The sequence below is a fragment of the Xenopus laevis genome, chromosome 3L (genome assembly GCF_017654675.1).
Source record: "Xenopus laevis strain J_2021 chromosome 3L, Xenopus_laevis_v10.1, whole genome shotgun sequence".
NCBI lineage: Eukaryota > Metazoa > Chordata > Amphibia > Anura > Pipidae > Xenopus > Xenopus laevis.
This window is the reverse complement of record NC_054375.1, coordinates 154,441,415-154,463,345: the sequence shown is the minus strand read 5'-3', so window position 1 is coordinate 154,463,345 and position 21,931 is coordinate 154,441,415. Positions and strand designations below refer to the sequence as shown.

Sequence of the window (21,931 nt, the reverse complement as noted above, 5' to 3'; positions counted from 1 at the left end):
TCTGTTTGCCTAGTCCCTGGGTGTGATGTGGATCTGATTTCCATGTGTGACCTCTTGTCGACTTCTGATATTTGTTGCCTGTCCTGACCTTTTTCCCTGACTATGATTATGGTCAGTAAATCCTGTAATTACATGTTTAGCCCCTTCCAGAAGGTTTCTCCATTCCTCAAAAGCCAATTTAATAGCAAATAACTCCCTGTTACCAATATCATAATTCAATTCATATGGAGAATTTTTTTTAGAGAAAAAGGCGCAAGGATGAACCCTGCCATTTACAGGATGCTGTTGAGAAAGAACTTTCCCAGGTCGAAATTCAGAAGCTTTTGGCTATTAAATGGGACTACAGTATTTACTGACCATAATCGTAGTCAGGGACAGGCAAAAAGGTCAGGGCAGGCAGCAAATATCAGAGTTAGAAGCAGGCAAGAGGTCACACATGAAAATCAGTTCCAAATCACACCCAGAAACTAAGCACCAGAACCTACGTAGGGCAGCGTGTTATTGCCCATGGCCCTAAATATCTGAATTACGCTGCGGCTTGCGCATGTGACAGATGGATGAACTTGGGGTCCTTGGGTGAGAGCCACAAGGCAGCAGAGCTAACCACCGATCCACCATTTTTTTTTACACCATCTGTTTTTGGCCCACCACTGAACACTATGCAATACTCCTTTTTTATTTACTGTAAGTTAATACCACAATGTGAGGGGGCCTAGCAGCTCCCAGCGGGAGGAGTCCGAACCAAGGAGGAAGCTTTAGGTCAAAGTCCAAATACACAGTACAGGCAAGGTTCAAGAATAAAGCGTAATCCAAAGTCCAGGCAGATATCAAAAAGCAGGCAGCATACAAAACAGGGTCAAAATTCAGGCAAGGTCAAGTTCAAGGAATCAGGAATATATAACACCCAGGTACTCACAGCAAATGGAACCTATAATTGGGCAGGGTTTCAGTGTTCTGGGCGCTCTTTTATTACATATCTTGGCGCCAATAGTGACATCATCACGCCAGCATTGCCACACCCACGTGTGCTGTATGGGCGCCACCATCTTGCCTTCGCCGTCACGCGCCGACCGGTGCTCATAACACACTATAGCCTTTTGTAGGAAATAAGTATTATTTTTAATAAATTGCAAGCAGTTATACCTTCAGAAAATCTCAAATACAAAGCAAAGAGACACGAGTTACACGTTCATTCCTTAATATTCCATTATATAAATACAAATTGGGAAAATAAAGTAGGATGGTACATGAGGAAAAGGTTCCTGAAAAAGCTCACACTCTAAAGTTACAAGAAATAAAGTTCATGAAAACAAAGATCTTTTAGCTTTTTGTCTATTTGAACACCCAGTTTTTACTTTTATTATTTTTTATTTATATATCACAAGAATATTATGTAGATCTTTACATTCATTTATAACAAACAGGGTTCTTACAATAACTTAACAGGGGTTGCACAATACAAATAGGATCAGATTACCCTGCTCACAGGAGCTCACAATTATCTTTGGCCTCTCCCTTTGCCCATGAGATGTTCTCTGGAGTTCATATTGGTTCTGAACAATATAATAAAACATTCTGGCACAAAGATACAGACCACCAAAGCCCAACTGGAAGACAGAATGGCAAAGACCTCCATTGCCACAGTATACATGCCCCGTGCACTGAGATAGGCTGGGATAAAGGACACCCAGACACTGAGGAAAGCCAACATACTGAATGTGATAAATTTGGCTTCATTGAAACTATCAGGGAGACGTCTGGCCAAGAAGGCAACAATGAAACTGATGATGGCCAAGAGTCCAAGATATCCCAGCATGCACCAGAAAGCAATGGCAGACCCTTCATTGCAATAAACAATGACAATTCCAGGTTTTGTTTCAGTGTCAAATTCAGAAAATGGTGGAGAGAAGGTCAACCACATCACACAAACAAACAATTGAATAGAGACACAAAACACAATGACACACAAAGACAGCTTTACCCCTATCCATTTTTTCAGACTGCTGCCTGGCTTAGTTGCATTAAAGGCAATAATAACAGTGATGGTTTTGGCCAGAACACAGGAGATACAAAGAGCAAAAACCATCCCAAATGCCACCTGGCGCAGAAGACACTTTTCAGGTTGTGGGTAACCAATGAACCCTAAAGAGCAAAGGAAACAGAGAAAAAGGGAAAACAGGAGAAGACAGCTTAGAAAATAGTTGTTGGCTCGGACAATTGGTGTTTTCTTATAGTGAAAAAAAATTCCAAACATAACTAGTGGAATCAGGGAGGAAAGGATGGATGCAGCTGATAAGCTATAACCCAAAGGTTCTTCATAGGCAAGAAATTCTGTTGTTCTTGGCAAGCATCTGTCCTGTTGTAGATTGGGCCAATGGTCCCAGGAGCATGGATGACATTCTAAAGAATCTACAGAACAATAATACAACACCTTATTTTTTTATACACAAGATAGATTTTCAAAAACAACATATGTCCCTCTGTCCTCTGTCTATAGTGTTACTAATGTAATTCTTTTCTTTTTTTGTTCTACTTGTTCCCAGTCCATCACATTGATTTGTGCATAGATGGTCCCAATGTATAGAAGATATGCAAGATCAAGCATTTTAAAAGCTTTGTGAAGAAAGATGATCTATGAATTTCTATGAATTTTTTATTGAAAAATATTTTTGTTGCCTTTGTTAGACTATTGCAACATCTTCCTTTTTATTTACCATATATCTAATAAACATGTTCCTTTTACATCTCCCTGGCTTGCAGCATGTTGTGTAGCTATAGAGAATAGTTTTGGATAAGGCCCTGTATATTAGGTGCCTTAATAACTTAAGAATTCAAATTTTCTTTTACTTGCCTGTTTGGTTTGAAATCTGTCCTTGAGGACATGGAGTACACTCATAGCAGCAATGAGGTTTTCCAGGTACTATAACCTTCCTAAATCCAGGTGTACAATTTGGGCTGCACTTGGAAATAGGAACCTTGGGAAAAAAAAACAACTAACTTATTGAAGATAATATGTGTCAGTTATATATATATATATATATATATATATATATATATATATATATATATATATATATATACATTGTGAGTGAGGGCAGCTGAGAAACGATGTCCCTTAATATGTTAACTATTTTGTGGATTTGATGTTCCAGGGACCTTGCCTGAGATTTTGAGATACAGGATGAAACAGAAGATAAAGCTAAAGATGGTAAGTGTGTGAAGATAACGTGAAAGGATCTTGGTATTGTATATCTCTCAACAATACAAAGAGTAAAACTATAGGACAACTGGAGAGGTCCTGCTCACTACTGGTGATCTTCTCTCTTGTCCATACAGGCCATTCTGTGATACAATATTAATTTTCAGTTCTCTCAACTGAAATCAAACTGGTAGCAAATAACCAGTAGCAGAAAGGACCTTGAATGTGTATTGCTTAATAGTACAGGTTATTCCTCTTTATTGATTGTTAATTTTTACCATAGCAATTAGATGCACATATTTCTTGCCTTACCTGAGTAATATTATTAGACCATGTTATAGCAGATCTGTCTACTTTCAGTATCTTCCCATCTGCAGCATTTAAGTCATAGCTTCCAACTACAACTTGCTCCAAGGTGCCCTTTGCACTCACATGCCAGTTTACAATGTCATAAAGAGCTGGAGGATTTCCATTTGCATCAAAAAAGATGTGCCTTCCATCTTTGGTCTGAAAATGGACATTTTTAATATAACCGAGTAGCTGCAAAATAAACAAACAAAGAGAGTAAATTGTTTTCAATTTTTACAGTAAAGTGATTTTCAATGAGTTTATATTTTAATATAAATACCCACTTACTTGCCAAGGGTGAAATGAGGAAATATTGGCACAGGCTCCATGTTGGAATGGTCCTTTTCCAGGTATACAATGAAGAAAACTTTGCAGTGCCCATGCAATTGCATACACAGCAACATATACATTTAGAGACACCCTGTAAATGTCTTCAGTTAGAATGTCCTTGTGTGTCTCGTTGCCAGTACATGCTTGGATTGTGGTATTGGCCATCAGTATATCTCTGCTCTCCTGACTGTTCCACGTACATGAAAACATTTTCTCCCAGAGTTCCTTCATGAAGGAATCATAAAGATATTTTGATGGTTGGAGATTGTTGAGATAATTATTAAAATTTGGCATTTTCCCACCATGGATGGCAAAACCAATGGTACCTGCCAAAACATCAAGGAATTGTTTATCAGAGAGTAGAGAAGAAGTCACCCAAGCTTCACTGCCTACCCAGATTTTTCCAGTCACATTTTGCCTCAACAGTTCTTCCATCACAATAAGAAAGTCAGAATCAGATGCAATTACGATGACAACTTTTGCAGTTGATTCTTTAATGACTTGGACAATATGTGGAGCATTCCTGTTTGGCTGACCCGTCAAAATATTTTGAGTAAAAGCAATGCAAGCTCCAGAATTTATAATCTCCTGTTTGGCCATCTGGATTCCATATTGACCATAGTCATCATCACTGGCCAACAGACCAACCCAAGACCAACCGAAAAAAGATACGAGATGTGCCAAGCCTCTCATTTGAAACTCATCACTTGGTATGGTGCGGAAAAAAGAGGGAAACATGTTCCGATCACCAAGAAGAGGGTTGCTTGCAAAATAACTGATCTGTAAGGAGAAAATAAAAGAGGCAAATATAATACAATCAGCAACACATTTATTTGAAAATAACAGGAGAAAACTTATTTAAAAAACTTATTTTAAACCTGAGCACAAAACAATTTGCTCAAAATCAAATTATTCTTCACACCATGATGGATGATTCTTCTGACATGATTGCTGGAAGCTTAACCTGATACCTTGGCATGGTACAGGCATCTTCTTTGGAGGGTGACGCATCAACTTGACCTTTAGTCTAAAGTTATTAGACCAGAAATGCACTTTCATCTAGTTTTCCAGGAAAAAATAGTTATGGTCTGTTGATTGACAAATAGTTCTTCAGGGCATTGTGTGCATGGTATTGCCATGGTTAAGGCAATATTAATGAGATTAGAAGTAGTAAAAAGTGGGCCACAATAAGCAATAAGGACTCCTGAAATATGTGTAATATAGAGAATACAACAGAGGTCCCCAACCTTTTTTAACCATGAGCCCCACTCAATTGTAAAAAGAGTTGAGGAGCAACACAAGCATGAAAAATGTTCCTGTGGTGCCAAATAAGGACTGTAGTTTGGTAGCCCTATGTGGAGAGGTAGAATAAAGGAGGCTCTGTTGGGCAGTTCATCTGGTTTTATACAACCAAAACTGCCTCCAAGCCTGGAATTCAAAAATAAGCACCTGCTTTGAGGTCACTGGGAACGTATCAAAAATAATAACCAAGGGGTTAGTGAGCAATGTGTTTCTCACAAGCCACTGGTTGGAGATCACTGGTATACAGTATCAGAAGATTAAATATGTTTGGGAATACTGAGACGTATAAAAATGCCCTTTTAAAGTAATAAAGAAAGGAACACTGGCCCATATTTGTCTTACCAGTGGATATTGTTTCAGTCCCAAGATCTGAGCCATAAGAATAGATCTTGTGGATCCTGAGTCCCCAATGATACCAGCAAGTGGTGCCCCATTGACACAGCAATAATTTGGTGTAATGTATTGTTCACCTGACAACATCCAGAGTGCTCCTTCTGCTGCTCGGCGTAAAGCAATACAAGTGTCAAAAATCTGGTAGCCCAGTGTAGTGTTGGGAAGGAGTTCTGGATCTTGGTTAATCTCTTGTACAGCAAATATTAGTGCATGCATGCTCTGGTAATACTCTGGAGCAAACCTGGCAGGGGAGCAGAGAAGGAGAGTACATCATTATTGTTAACCAAAATAACTAAGAAAAAACAATCTGCACATTTTTACGGTGGTTAATAATCTTCAGCAATGGTTTCATATCATTTTAAAGAATACATGTTTCTTCTGTTTTTAGCTAAGTAAATATGGTGCCAGTCTATTATTTGTTGTAATGATGTTACTATGGTTTCCTGTTATGATTGAGTCAATGTATGTTTGTTTCTTGTACAATACATAAAATTAGATAATAATATTGTGGTTTTTAACCTAAGCTTTTTCTTGCACAATTATGATGGGCTCTGGTTCAATGGATCCAATGCAGAATAATATTTGTGGAGTCCTCAACAATATGTGGCATTAAAATGTCATGCAGTACATTTATAAACTTTATACAATTTACCATGATGGTAGCACTGTTACTTTAGTCAGTACCTAGATGATTAAAACACCCAAAATCAAAGCTTTCCACAAACTCACCAACTTTTCTGTTTGCAACAGGATCTTGGCCTTTTCCTCTTTATTTGCCTACAATTAACTTGCCTGTTCCCTTACTATAAACCATCATGTGCCTCATCCAGCTGTGTTTCAAGAATTGCCTATTGAAGCAGTCACAATTCTTGCATTAGTGAATGGTAAATATATGACTGTTAGTGCTCCTTATTATAAGTTCCAACTTCATCCACTTCTCCACTCCTATTGCCCCTAGGTGCCCAGGTTCTTATCTAATGTATCTTCTAAAGTATTTCTCACGGCTCCCTCACTCTCATGTATAGATTAAAATCCCCTTCAATCATCCAACCATCCTCCCTTGCTCAGTAAGGTTTCAATAGCATCATAAGGGTTTTTAGCAAATTGTTAGTCTCTTAATACTCCAAACCCTCTTCCCAATGGTGAAACTACCAATGAAGTAGACCATGGGTGACCCATGATGGGAGAAAAATATAGGGTCAAAATTGTGTGTGTGGGGTGGAAGTTAAACCCCTGCCTCCTCTCTCCACTAATTCCTTGGCTATGGATTGATATTCAACAGTTGCCTACTGTTGAACAACTCATGCAAAGTCTAGACCCTATTCCCTTCAAATCTTCCCTTCTCTTATTGCCCTCTCCTAGAACATAGTATTGCTTACCTCTGACACTGGACTTCTCTGGGTTTACTAGTGAAATCAAAGTGATGGTGAAGTCTGTCCAAGTGTATTGGAAAGGTTCCTCTTATTACAATGTTCCCTGGGTTGGTTATGAAGCCATTAATGCTTTGACTGGGCAGGTTACAACCTGTTTTAGAGTCCAGACAACAATACATTTCTAGAGCCAAGGTGGACACAAAGCATGCTATGTTCAGGATAAGCCGCCTGTCTCTGAGACGCAATAGCCTTGTACAAAAAATCATCTCTCAGGTTTGTCTCTCTCAAAGTGCCATTGCCACATATACAGAGACGACCTGTGAATCATTTTTACTCACTGATTGCTCTGTTTTTATATAGCTTGTGCTGCCTGCAGGCCCATGAGAAATCAATCATTATGCTCGCTAATTAATTGAAGATCTCAGGGAATCTCAACTAATTCTTTTGGGATCTCCCAAGCCAAAGAGAAATGCAGAGGTAGCATCACAAAAAAAAAAAACATGGACGAAGACACTATACTCCCTCTAAACACTTTGTTTATCTGAAGCTGTATTCATGGAAAGAATGCAGATCCCTGAGCTCCATTTTGAAGAGCAAAGACATGTGGACATTAACAGAAGTGCAGCATGCAAACTACAACATATTAGGTAGATTGTTCCTTGATTGGACTTTGCACCCTGCTCTGCACTTAGTAAATTAAGATCAGGCTCTCAATATGAAACTGTTGCTATAGATTTGTTAACCAGTCTATTAAAAAGGTGACTAAGGTGACTTGGTGTTAAATTGTCATTGAGTGTGCCACTTGCAACAACTTGAAGTTGGAATAAAATGTTTGGTGTCATGAACCTTGTTTCTTTTTTATTGATTATATCAAACTCAGAAAGAATATTTTAATTTTAATGTAGGGTGGAATAAATCATCTTCAATTGAACTTTTATTTTATTTACACGAGCAACCATGCATTTATTTGAATAGTAGACTGGAATATGAATGGGAGAAGCCCTGAATCAAAAGATGAGTAATAAAAAGTAGCAAAAACATTACATACAGAGAATTGTTTTAGATAGGGTCAGTGACCCCATCTGAAAGCTGGAACAAGTCAGACGAAGAAGGCAAATAATTCAAAATCTATACAAGAAAAAGTAAAGACCAGTTGAAAAGTGGCATAGAATAAGCCATTCTGTAACTAATATTCTATATACTAAAAGTTATCTTAAAGGTGAATCACCCCTTTAATGTGCACAGAGGTCAGCTAAGCAATCTGAGTAACTTGGACAACCATGAGAAAATCTGCCCATGTCAGGGAGCCGGGAGCTCCCTCCAGGGAGGTAGTCAGGATCAAGGAGGAAGCCCTCTAGTGGAAGCAAGGTCGCGGTATCCGAAGGGTTAAGCAGAATCAGTAGTAGTGGTCACAGGCAGGAGTTAACGAGGGCAGGCAGTGTAAGGATGCAAAAGTCCAAAGTCCAGGCAAAGTTCAATAACACAGGCAGGTAACAAGAATCACAGGGAGCAGGAATCAAGTCTGGGAGCAGGAATCAAGTCTGGGAGCAGGAATCAAGGCTGGGAGCAGGAATCAAGGCTGGGAGCAGGAATCAAGGCTGGGAGCAGGAATCAAGGCTGGGAGCAAGCAGGACAGGAACCCAGGATCAATAGTGGTTTGAATCCTATTCTTGGGCGCCGTCACAGTGTTTTGGGCGCCCTTTTATGATGAGATCCCGGCACCAGTGATGACATCATCATGCAGCAACGCTGCAGCCATGTGTTCAGCATGGGCGCCGCCATCTTGGATCTTCACTGACAGCCGAGAATGTAAACAGCGCCGTCGGGTACTTCTGGCAGTCCTGACAGCCCAGAAGAACAGGCCAAAATCCCTCCTGAATAGTGTGCACAGGTGCTACATACTTATTCTACCCAAGACTCAACAATGAGACTGATTCAGAAAGTATTTAGAAAATATTATATTTTAAAGCAATGAAGCAAAAGTCAAGTCTGCTTTCAGGTTATAAACTTTTAATACTGGAATTACTGTCACAGGAAAATGTTTTTTTCAAAATATGTCAGTTAATAGTGCTTCAGAATTGTGCACTGAAATTTGTTTTTCAAAAGAGCAAACTGATTTTTTTTATATTCCATTTTGAAATCTAATATGGGGATAGACATGTTGTTAGTTTCCCAGGTGCCCCCAGTCAAGTGACTTGTGATTTGATAAATTTTATTCACTGTTTAGTTCTGCACTGCAAGTTGGAGTGACATCATCCCCCTCTCTTTTTACCCAAGCAGCCCATCAGCAGCCTAGGAACAGAACAATGGGGGTAACCAGATAACTTCACAACACAAGATAACAGCTCCCTGGTGTATATGAGAATAGCACTTAATATTAAAAATCCAAGTTCAACTTCTACTCCTTCAGTTACACAGAGTACGAGAAACACTAGCTTGTCTCAAATAAATTCCATTGTGAATGCTGGCTCTTTCTAAAAGCACATGACCAGGCAAAATGATCTGAGATGGTGCCTTCACACCAATCTTACAACTAAGAAAAAAAAACACTTGTTGGTTGAAGAATAAAATGTTGATGTAGTGAATTATTTGCAGTGTAAACAGTGTCAATTAGAAATAAAAACTATTATTAATTCATTGTACCATTTTTTCTTTAATCAATACATTTATTTTATTAGTTGCAATATTGATGTGTAGGCAGCCATGTCAGGTCATTGTGTCTGGTCATGTGCGTCCAGAAAGAGTCAACACTTCACAATGGAACTGCTTTCAGATATTGTTTGTGCTACTAAATTTAACTGGAGGAGTCACAACTTGGATTAATCAGACTTGGATTTTCACTATTGAGTGCTGTTCTCATGTATACCACTAGGTGGGTATGGGAGCATTTTTAGAAATGCAGGTGTCATTGAGCTGTTATCTAGTTATAGAGGAAGGCACTGCACCTCTTATCTAATGTGAACAATTACCCCATCCATAAACAAATTTAGAATGGGATGGTGCTCTGTTGGCTTTTAAACAACACTTAGGGGCAAATTCATCAAGGGTCGAATATCGAGGGTTAATTAACCCTCGATATTCGAAGTCGAAGGATTTTGCGCAAATACTGCGATCGTACGATCGAAGGAATAATCAAGGATTTTAATCCATCGATCAAAGGATTTTCCTTCGATTAGAAAATTGTTAGGAAGCCTATGGGGACCTTCCCCATAGGCTAACTTTGGCCTCGGTAGGTTTTAGGTGGCGAACTAGGGGGTCGAAGAATTCTTTAAATAGACAGTACTTCAACTATCGAATGGTCGAATAGTCGAACGATTTTTAGTTCGAATCGTTCGATTCGAAGTCGAAGGTCGTAGTCGAAGGTCGAAGTAGCCCATTCAATGGTCGAAGTAGCCATATTCGACCATTCGAAATTCAAACTATTTTTCCTCTATTCCTTCACTCGAGCTAAGTAAATGGGCCCCTAAAACACCAAACAGTCATCTAAACACCAAACAATGGATACATCAATTTGAATTGTCATAAAAACTTTATTTAGAAATAAGCACGGGGGGTTCAGTTGCAGGTCTGCGACAAAAGCGATATTTATTATTTCAGTGAGATCTGAGACATCAGGACTTATGGGTAATATATAATTATATATAATTTATAGTAAAAATGTCCACTTATTCTAAGTATCATAGTTACATAGAAACCTTCTCTTCAATCAAACGATTAAATTCTTCGAATCAAACGATTCAAAGGATTTCAATCCAACGATCGAAGGATTATCCTTCGACCAAAAAAACTTAGCCAAGCCTATGGGGACCTTCCCCATAGGCTGACATTGGGTTCGGTATCTTTTAGGTGGCGAACTAGGGGGGTCAAAGTTTTTTCTTAAAGAGACAGTACTTCGACTATCGAATGGTCGAATATTCGAACGATTTTTAGTTCGAATCATTCGAAGTCGTAGTCGAAGGTCAAAAGTAGCCCATTCGATGGTCGAAGTAGCCAAAAAAAACTTCGAAATTCAAAGTTTTTTTTTCTTCGAATCCTTCACTCGAATTTAATGAATTGGCCCCTTCCATTTAAAGAAAGAAAGAAACCAAAGAGCCAACTAGCGGCATTCAGTTCAATAAATTGACAACCTTCAGGATTTTTTCATTTCCTTTTAAATTTACTATGGTGGTCTATGGTGCACTAGATTATGCAAATACAACCTCAATTCATTTTTAAAACCATATTTATTAATACATTATAATGTAAAAACACTATGGGGCCGATTCACAAAGGGTCGAATATCGAGGGTTAATTAACCCTCGATATTTGACTAGGAATTAAAATCCTTCGACTTCAAATATCGAAGTCTAAGGATTTAGCGCAAATAGTACGATCGAATGATCGAAGGATTATTCCTTCGATCGAACGATAAAATCCTTCGAATCGAACGATTCGAAGGATTTTAATCCAACGATCGAAGGAATATCCTTCGATCAAAAAAAGTTAGCCAAGCCTATGGGGACCTTCCCCATAGGCTAACATTGAGTTTGGTAGCTTTTAGATGGCAAACTAGGGGGTCGAAGTTTTTTTTAAAGAGACAGTACTTCGATTATCGAATGGTCGAATAGTCGAACGATTTTTAGTTTGAATCCTTCGATTCGAAGTCGTAGTCGTAGTCGAAGGTCAAAGTAGAACATTCGATGGTCGAAGCAGCCCAAAAAAAACTTCGAAATTCAAAGTTTTTTTAACTTCGAATCCTTCACTCGAAGTTAGTGAATCGTCCCCTATGTATGATCAATGCTAGACCTGCAGAGTGGCCACCTTATGCTTCCAACACAAAAGTTTGTCCATGAGCTCATTAAAGCGAGTTATAGTTCACTTGGGAGTTATAGTTCCCTTGATGAATATAGCGTGACTATTGAGATGCTTGGCATACGTTATATATCAAAGTGAAGGATTATGGCAGCTAAATGCTATCTAGATACCTTCCCATTGTTCTATCACATGGCTGAGGGCCCTTGGAAAACTAACCCCATGTCAGATTTCAAAATTAAATATAAAAAAAAATCTGTTTTTTTTTTTTTGGAAAACAGATTCCAATACAGGATTTTGGGAAGAGCACTATTAACTGATATATTTTTCTCTTTAACAGAATCCCTTTAATCTGTGGCTCAGGAACCAAAATATGAAACACCCCATGTACAGTGTTGCAAATAAACAATGAATATTCAAATGTATGGCAAAGAGGGTTTTGGAAATGTGGTCCAATGAGATAAATCAGTTTTAAATAACTAGTTAAAAAAACATATGAAACATTTTCATTTATTTCTGTCATTTAAAATTGGAGATACAAATTGTATTCAAATTAGTTTACATTTAGGGGCACATTTACCTAGGGTCGAATATCGAGGGATAACTAACCCTCGATATACGTCCGTCGAAGTAAAATCCTTCGACGGTGGAATATCGAAGTAGAAGGATTTACCACTATTCCTACAATCAAAGGAATAATCGTTTGATCGAAGATTAAATCCTTTGAATCGAACGATTCAAAGGATTTTAATCCATCGAGCGAAGGATTTTCCTTCGATCAGAAAATTGTTAGGAAGCCTATGGGGACCTTCCCCATAGGCTAACATTGGCCTCGGTAGGTTTTAGGTGGCGAACTAGGGGGTCGAAGAATTCTTTAAATAGACAGTACTTCGACTATCGAATGGTCGAATAGTCAAACGATTTTTAGTTCGAATCGTTCGATTCGAAGTCGAAGGTCGTAGTCGAAGGTCGAAATAGCCCATTCAATGGTCGAAGTAGCCATATTCGACCATTCGAAATTCAAACTATTTTTCCTCTATTCCTTCACTCGAGCTAAGTAAATGGGCCCCTAAAACACCAAACAGTCATCTAAACACCAAACAATGGATACATCAATTTGAATTGTCATAAAAACTTTATTTAGTAATAAGCACGGGGGGTTCAGTTGCAGGTCTGCGACAAAAGCGATATTTATTATTTCAGTGAGATCTGAGACATCCGGACTTATGGGTAATATATAATTATATATAATTTATAGTAAAAATGTCCACTTATTCTAAGTATCATAGTTACATAGAAACCTTCTCTTCCTAAAGCCCAATGGTGGGGTATGGGACTTTTCCTTGAGAACATCCACTGTAAAGACTAGTTGCTTCTAGCTATAGCAGACTATAAATGTATATATGGCAAATGTGTTGGCCACAGAGTTATAGATTAAATTAAGTGAAAGTACATTAACAGAGTAGAACTCCACACCTGTAGGTATTGAATGCTGTATTCTTTATAAGCATTTTTGTATTTTCACTTCCTAATGTTATTGTCAATGATGATATTTACATATTTCTATTTCTGTCTTTCCCCATGAGTTTTTCTTTGGAGTTCATGTCTGGTTTGAACAATATAATGAAACATTTTGGAAGGAACATGCAGGCTACAAGGGCCCAGCTGGAAGTCAAAATTGCAAAGATCTCCATGGAAACTGTATACTTGCCCTGGGCACTGAGTGAAGCCGGAATAAAAGAAACCCAGACACTGAGGAAGGCCAGCATGCTAAACGTTATAAATTTAGCTTCATTATAGCTGTCAGGGAGCCTCCTGGCCAGGAAAGCTACAGTGAAACTGACAGAGGCTAAAAATCCAAGATATCCCAGCATGCACCAGAAGGCAAATGGAGAATTTTCATTGCACTCTACAACAATGATTCCAGGTTTGGCTTCAATATTGTATTGTGGGAAAGGGGGAGAGACAGACAACCAAATAACACACAAGAGGAATTGTACAAAGGTGCAAATGACAATGATCATGTAGGGCACATGTGGAGTTGTCCATTTTTTAAGGCCACTCCCAGGTTTAGTGGCCATGAAGGCAAAAACAACAATAATAGTTTTGGCCAAAATGCAGGATACACAGAGGGCAAAGATGAGGCCAAAGGCAGCCTGACGCAGGAGACACTTCTCATGTTGGATGTCACCAATGAAAGCCAAAGCACAGAGGAAACACAAAGACAGAGATACTAAAAGAATGCAACTCACATAATAGTTATTGGCTCTCACAATTGGTGTGGATTTATACTGAATAAAAAGATTAAATATTGAAATTGGGATCAAACAAGAGACAACACTAGTAGATGTCAAGATGATCCCGAGTGGGTCTTCAAAAGAAAGGAACTCAATGGGTTTTGGAAAACATCTGTTTCTTTTGCTGTTGGGCCACATGTCCCAGGGACATTTCCAGCAGTCAACGGAATCTAGAAGTAAAAGTTAGTACATTTTTAGGCTTAATCCTGGCCTAGATCTGGAAATGCTCAAATATTTAAGAAAAAGTTATTATATCTCCATTAGTAATGGGTCGTTCATTAATCTGTATTTAAAGGGGATACATTACCATGTAAAAGATTGTATGTTTTGAATTTTACATTTTAGATTAAAAAGTTGATCATATATCATCTGGGCTTCCTTTGCCTAGATGATGCATTTAAACCAACTATCTCACATCCAAACTATCTCAGATACAAACGTCTGTAAGTAAAGAGAAAGATTGCTGAGAGGGGAATAGTAATGGCAGTGCAGACTTAGTTTTATTGATTATATGTATAACGTTTTCTATTTCCACCAGTTGACACCTATATTAGATATTGCCACTATTAGTAGTTGATGTGATTGAGTCCTAAAATATTAATTTTACTTGTCTGATTGGAGATCTCTCCTTGGTCACAGGGGACACACTCAAAGCAGCACACAGGCTCCCCTCTTTTAGTCGCCTTCCTGAACCCCTCTGGGCAACTCTGGCTGCAAACTGACAAGGGAACCTTGGGAGAAAGAAACATTATGAGTTAGGCTTTATTTTAGGGTTTATGTTCAACCCTTGCAAAAACTTTGTTCAAGGAATCCGAACGAGGGCATACAATAATGTGGCAATAATGTGGCAGACTAGTTTGCTGTTCCACCAGGGTGTAAAATTGCTAACAAGGTATGACATAACCTTCTTTCCTCCACTCATTAATGAATGCCCTCCTGCACCAGCAATGCAATTTAAGGTCATTTGATAAATGCTGCATTGCTTTAGGTGTATTTTATGCTTATTATATCCACTGCATCTACATGGGATATTACACAGAGTTCCATACCCATTTGAATCCCTTCACTAGGGGGATTATTTGCTAAACATCAATTTTTTATGGTTGGGCTTTTTGGGGCAAAAAGTCACATTTTTGGAGATTTATTATACTTCATAGCTGCAAAAAGCTAAAACCCAAAAATCCACCATCTCAGACCTGTTGAGGTCATGTAAAAGTCAATGGGAGTTGTCCCTATCCAAATTTGAAGATATTGTGGTTTGCGCTGGGTTTAGCCCAACAATCCAATAAATTCTGGGTTTTTGAGCAAAAACCCTAAAAAATCCAGCTATTTGGGAAAAAAGTCTGAAAAAATCATATGAATCTGGGTTTTTGCTCAATTGTGTTTTTTCCCAATCCAATTTTATTTTATTAATAAATAAGGCTAAATCGGGAATGGGAGTTTGGTCGAGCTTTTTTTATCTTAATTATGAGATAAATTTGATTTTAGTAAATGGTGTGTGCCATCTGGGGAAATACCCGATACTTATTGGTTTGCACACTTGGGGGGCCGATTCACTAACTTCGAGTGAAGGATTCAAAGTGTTTTCTGGGCTACTTTGACCATCGAATGGGCTACTTCGACCTTCGACTTCGAATCGAAGGATTCAAACTAAAAATCTTTAGACTATTCGACTATTCGATAGTCGAAGTACTGTCTCTTTAAGAAAAAACTTCGACCCCCTAGTTCGCCAACTAAAACCTACCGAACTCAATGTTAGCCTATGGGGAAGGTCCCCATAGGCTTGCCTAAGTTTTTTTGGTCGAAGGATAATCCTTCGATCGTTGGATTAAAATCCTTCTAATCGTTCGATTCAAAGGATTTAATCGTTCGATCGAAGGATTATTCCTTCGATCGAACAATCAAACTATTTCGATATTCGACATTCGATATTCGACCGATAATCGATATTCGACCCTTGGTGAATCGGCCCCTTACAATACACAATGGTATGGAATATAAAAACATCTTTATATATATTTTTCAATCAAACAGGTCTCTCATTTATCCATCACAGTTGGTATGCTCTTGTTCTTTTATCATTTACACTCATAATATTGTTATTCAGCCTCCTTGATTTCATTTTATTTTGGCATATTTTTTGCTAAGAGAAATCTCTCCCATTGCATCTTCCATGAAATTTTCTTATGTTGGCTAAATATTCTACATTTCTTTATTTTTCAATTTCCTTTACCAACTGTGTTTTTGGCTTACACCAGAAGGTCTCATGTAACATGTATTATATAAACACTCCCTGATTTTGACATTTGGGGAATTATTTATTTAGCAAAAATTTGTCTCCACAACTTCAAATAGTTCAAAGGACCTCTGCCATTGACTTCTACATGAACTCGACAGGTTTTAGGTGGAGAATAGTCAAATTAGAACTGTTTCCAGAGTTGAGGTGTGATAAATCTCACATTCAAATTCGAGTTTGGTGGTTTTAAATTCGAATTTGTGAGTTCTGAATATTTTTTTTATTATTGTGAAAATTAAAATTCGAATTTACCATTTGAAGCTTAGTAAATCTGTCCTTTTATATAGAGTACCTTGTCCAGATGTCTCCTAGATCACAGAACTCATTTGTGACTGAACACAAATAATAAACACTGTACATTCATATATAAATTAATAAGATCTCTCATGTGATGGCATTTCAGCACTCTTTCATACCCTTGCTTGGCAGTCTAAATGCCATGTCAAAAACTTTTATTGTCTTCATAAAATACCTGTTAGACTGTACTTGTCAGTGATCATTAATAAAAGCACTATTTTCACACTGTTATGGAATTCAATAAATTTGTTATTACCTACCTCCTGAGTCTCGGTGCCCCACCATATTGTAGTTGTTTTAATGCCAAATACATCTCCAGAAGAATTCCGGCTGTCATAGCTTCCCACTTTCACTTGCTTCATGGTGCCATCTGATCCAGGCTGCCAGTTCACTATATCATAAATAGCTGGTGGGTTCCCATCCTTATCAAAGAAAACTTCTCTAGCGTTGCTCAGATTTAACTGCACTTTATTAATGTAATACAATAGCTGAAATGCAACAAAATAAATGATTGTTCTTTAATAAGATTTATATATTATTATTTTTTCTTGAGATTGAGTGATGGCTATAACAAATCATTTTTGAAATATCCCAGATATTGGATTTTCTAGCTTGAATATCTAGGACTTCAGTTTAATAAACGCCTCAGAAATATGTTGAACTGCTTTGGAACATGTGCTGTGTGCCAAAATGTTCATATTATCTTCAGCCATCTACATCTTAATACATCTGTCTATCTGTGATATACCAAGGATTTTTTTGGGAAAGCTAGCTCTCCCTGTTCGTAAATCTTTGGTCTGTTTTTCATTTATCACAGAGGGGCTTTCTACTGGTCCTGGCACTGTCCTCTTCACTGAGTAACCATTTTAGAGTATCAAGGGGATGCAAGTGCTCTGTAGATGTCTACTCTTGCTCAATCTTGCTCCCCTTAGTGCTCTTGCCTTTGCAACCCCTGCTTTTGTTTCTCCTTTTTACCTGCCATGGTTCAAAATTGTCTAAATCTGAACATTCCCTTCCAGGGAGTGGCCCATCCAAACGTTGGCAAAGACTGAGGTCATCCAGAGCTTTTGCTATGACATACACTGCGGTATAAATGTTATAGGAAGCTCTTAAATTTGACACATCACTAAAGCTGTTTTGCACATTTTCTAAATTCTCCTCTCCTGTGCATGAATTTTCTTGATCGTTCAGCAAATCACTGATGTTTGTTTGGTCAAAAAACCTGCACCCAAATGCTTCTTCCCAAAACAGTTTGGACCATGTAATACCCGGAGAGTTGAAAGGGCGGATGCTGTTGAGAAATTCATGAAACCCTTGAATTTTTGAACTATGAAAAGCAATGCCAATACTGCCGGATAGAATGGGAGAATATTTTTCAACAGATAAAACATTAGAAGTTGACCAGCCTTCACTGGAAATGAAGATTTTTCCAGTTACATTTCTCTTTAGCATCTCTTCCAGAACAGGGATTAAGTAGATATCAGTGGAGAAGGCCACCACCACCGTGGCACTTGATTCCATTATGATGTTTGCAATATTCCGTATGTTTTCAAAGATGAAGTTGCTTGAGATATATTCTGTATAGGCTACACAAACTCCTTCTTTGATTATCTCCTGTCTGAGCACCTCTGTGCCTTCATGGCCATAATCATCATCAGGAGCTATCAGACCAACCCATGTCCATTTAAAGTGTAACACCAACTGTGCAAGCCCTCTGGATTGAAAAACATCACTTGGGACAGTTCTAAAGAAGGAGGGGAACTGGTTTCGGTCGCTTAAGAGAGAACTGGTTGAAAAGTAGCTGACCTGATGATAGAAATATGATAGAAATATATAATATAGAGAAATAAAGTTGTGTAAGTGATGTTTATGCAAGTTTTACGTGGGTGTTAATAGTAGGGGCCTTATGTATCTAATCAAAAAAAGTTAGACCAAATTAGAATTCACGATTGGACCTTATTTTTAATTAAAAAATCATGATTTAATCATATCGGGGGCAAACATGAAATAGCATCCCTAATAGCATGATTTTTTTTTGGGGAGGGTAATTCCCACGCAGACCACAGAAACTTCCAAATAGGATAGAGACCTCTTCTATTGACTTATATACTACCTTTGTAGGTCTGAGATGCTGGATTTTGGATTCTAACTTTTTCCATCAATGAGGTTTAATACATTTCAAAAAATATATTTGTGTTTTTTCCACCATTAAAAATTTGGATTTTATAGTGAAAAAAACTAAAAAAAAATTGAAATTTTTTGGAATTTAATAAATAACCCCCTAAATGTGATGCCTTATTGCTTTATGTGTCTGTGTGTAACCAATTTCATAATAGGAAGGAGCAAACCATAATTTATTAAAAAATATGTTGAATTGAAATACAGTTGAATACCTGTGGGAATCTATACTCTCCCAGAATATGAGCCATTAGGATGGAATACGTGGATAGTGAATGACCAATGATAGCAGCAAGAGGTGGGGTTTCTCTGCAGCAATAATTAAGGATTGCCGGACTCTGACCAGTGAGCATCCATAGTGTCCCCTCCAACTCACTTTGCAGAGCAGCACAAGAGTCGTAGACATAGTAACCAAGGGTCCTGTTGGGGAGAAGATAAGGGCTTCTGTTGATCTCTTCTACTGCATACCTTAAGGCCTGGAACTGCTGGTAGTTTTCAAAACGGAACCTAAATGATGGAAATTGCAGTTCCTTTTATTTACACTTTATTGGTTTTCCAAACTTTTTCTAAAAAACAAATAAATAAAATATATGGTATTCATGCACAGGTCAGTTATATAAAATCTCACAATATAACATATACGTTGAACATGCATGTGGTCAACTGGTATTTTTCATCTCATCCTTCCCTTTAAATTGTTTAGGTTCTATCAAATAAGTCAGGGGTCCTCAACCTTTTTCAACCATGTGCCACATTTAAATATTAAAAAAAAAGCCAGGGAGCAGCACAGGTATGAAAAAAAATGCCTACGGGTTTCCAGTAAGGTCTGTAATTGGTTATTTGGTAGTCCCTTTGTGGACTTGCTGACTACAGGTTGGTCTGTTTGGCAGTACACATGGTCTTTATACTGTACATCCAAAACTTGCCTCCAAGTCAGAAATCCAAAAATTAGCACCTTCTTTGAGGCCACTGGGAGCAACTGCAGAGGGCACACTGAACAACATGTTGCTCTTGAGCCACTGGTTGGGGATCACTATAATAAGCAATAACATAGGTATAGGTAAAAACCAAGACAGCAATATTATATGTTTAATAAAGGAAACGCTTAATAGTGTTGAAAATGATACCCAAAACTAAATTAGAAGGGTGTGGCTCTCTATAGGTTTTCTGAGTCTTTAGATAAGCGTGTGCTATGATGTGAGACCATATCACATGAGAGTACACTTGGTATAGCCTGGGACATCAGCAGAGTAGACTACCTATTGCAAATTGGCTAGATAGTGTTGTTTTTGTAGTTTTTAGTTAAATTTTTCATGTTGGTTTGGGTTGCCAAATCCCAGGCTAGGAGCTCAGGGTAGTGAAGAATATGTCCATGGCTGGTTATATTGATTTAGTATATAAACACAGACTAGTGTTATGATCAGAGGAGGGATCAGAAGAAGACATGAGGTGTAACAACAGGGGTTTTAACCTAGATCTAATTAAAGTGTGGGAGGTAGTAGTCGTACAAAGTCTGGTCTTGAATGAATAAGATAGATGACAGGAACATAACAGAACATAAATGTCCTTACATTGTGCAGATATCTGTGGGTGGCCTCTCTTGGAAGGTGACTGTTGGATAAAGTTTGTCAATGTGGATGGGAATCACAGCTCCTATCAGAAGATCTCCAGGTACAAGGATGCCACTTGGACTTGAGCTAAGAAGATTAACATCGGTACAGGAGGCAGGTACATGGAATGTGAGAATGAGATGCCAAAATGTTCTGTATACGTGGAACATCAGTCTAAAAATGTAATTATTATGTTGTTATGAGGGACACACTCAGCACCCTATTATTCCTATTTTATTTACTGCACTAGATCTTATTATTCTTGCAACCCAAGCTCCTTTTTCCAGTACTGAAACTTGCACTGACACCCACAGTCTCATGTTATATCTGTACTGACACCCACTGCCCAATGTTTTACCTGTACTGACACCCACATCACCATGTTATATCTGTACTGACACCCACTGCCCCATGTTATATCTGTACTGACACCCACTGCCCCATGTTATATCTGTACTGACACCCACTGCCCCATGTTATATCTGTACTGACACCCACAGTCCCATGTTATATCTGTACTGACACCCACTGCCCCATGTTATATCTGTACTGACACCCACATCACCATGTTTTACCTGTACTGACACCCACTGCCCCATGTTATATCTGTACTGACACCCACATCACCATGTTATATCTGTACTGACACCCACTGCCCCATGTTTTTCTCGCAGTGTTATTAGCAGTTTGATAAAGGGTTATGGTTGGCTTAAAATGTGTGATGATGTGGTGTGTGATTGAATAAAGAAGTGATGTCCAGAATTGTCAGCTCTTGTACTATATACCTATACTGAATACCACACCCTGTTATTCTTACATTGACACAGCACCCTGTTATTATTATATTGACACAGCACCCTGTTATTATTATATTGACACAGCACCCTGTTATTATTATATTGACACAGCACCCTGTTATTCTTACATTGACACAGCACCCTGTTATTATTATATTGACACAGCACCCTGTTGTTATTATTATATTGACACAGCACCCTGTTATTCCTGTTCTGACACCACCGTATTCCTGAGCTACTGCAAATGACTCTTTTACTTTACCATTCACTTTCCCCCATTCTTACCAACCACCTTCTCTATCTTAGCTTTGTTGTATTCCAACTGACTAGTAGTGCCACTATACATTTCCTTCATAAACACAAACACATGTATGTATGCCAACCCCCACACACCTACCTACATACCTACCATACAGTATATGTGCACAAACACTCATTCACTAAACCCCACTCTAAAGACTTTACCTCATTCTGGTTGTCTGTGATGTGCCATCACTTCTGCTGCCCAGTTATATATCAACCCCTTCCTATGGGCACTTAGTCACCCATCCAATCCCTTATGAGCAGTCTCAGAGCACTAACTCTGCCAGGGCCTCATTATCATGTGCTTAGGGATCTAGAGATTCCATTAAATGTAATGTTTCTTCTGTTGGGACCCTAATTCACTGTAGCATAAATGTTGTGATCATGAAAATATTTCATTCTAAATGTGTTATTCAC

The 21,931-nt window shown here is 38.3% G+C and overlaps 2 protein-coding genes across 2 annotated transcripts; both read right to left on the bottom strand.

The window, feature by feature from the left end:
- Positions 1-1,376: 1,376 nt before the first annotated feature.
- LOC108710408 (extracellular calcium-sensing receptor) lies at positions 1,377-5,788 on the bottom strand. The gene is made up of 5 exons (XM_018251544.2): positions 5,522-5,788; positions 3,836-4,657; positions 3,512-3,739; positions 2,852-2,975; positions 1,377-2,409 (listed from the first exon to the last, which is right to left on the bottom strand). The coding sequence occupies exons 1-5, from the start codon at positions 5,786-5,788 to the stop codon at positions 1,499-1,501; spliced, it is 2,352 nt and encodes a 783-aa protein (XP_018107033.1). The 3' UTR covers positions 1,377-1,498.
- Positions 5,789-13,289: 7,501 nt separating this feature from the next.
- Positions 13,290-20,584, bottom strand: LOC108710407 (extracellular calcium-sensing receptor-like). Its single transcript, XM_018251543.2, has 6 exons — positions 20,376-20,584; positions 19,020-19,311; positions 17,602-18,432; positions 16,887-17,114; positions 14,641-14,764; positions 13,290-14,203 (listed from the first exon to the last, which is right to left on the bottom strand). Exons 1-6 carry the CDS (start codon positions 20,582-20,584, stop codon positions 13,290-13,292), a joined length of 2,598 nt encoding a protein of 865 aa, XP_018107032.1.
- Positions 20,585-21,931: the final 1,347 nt, after the last annotated feature.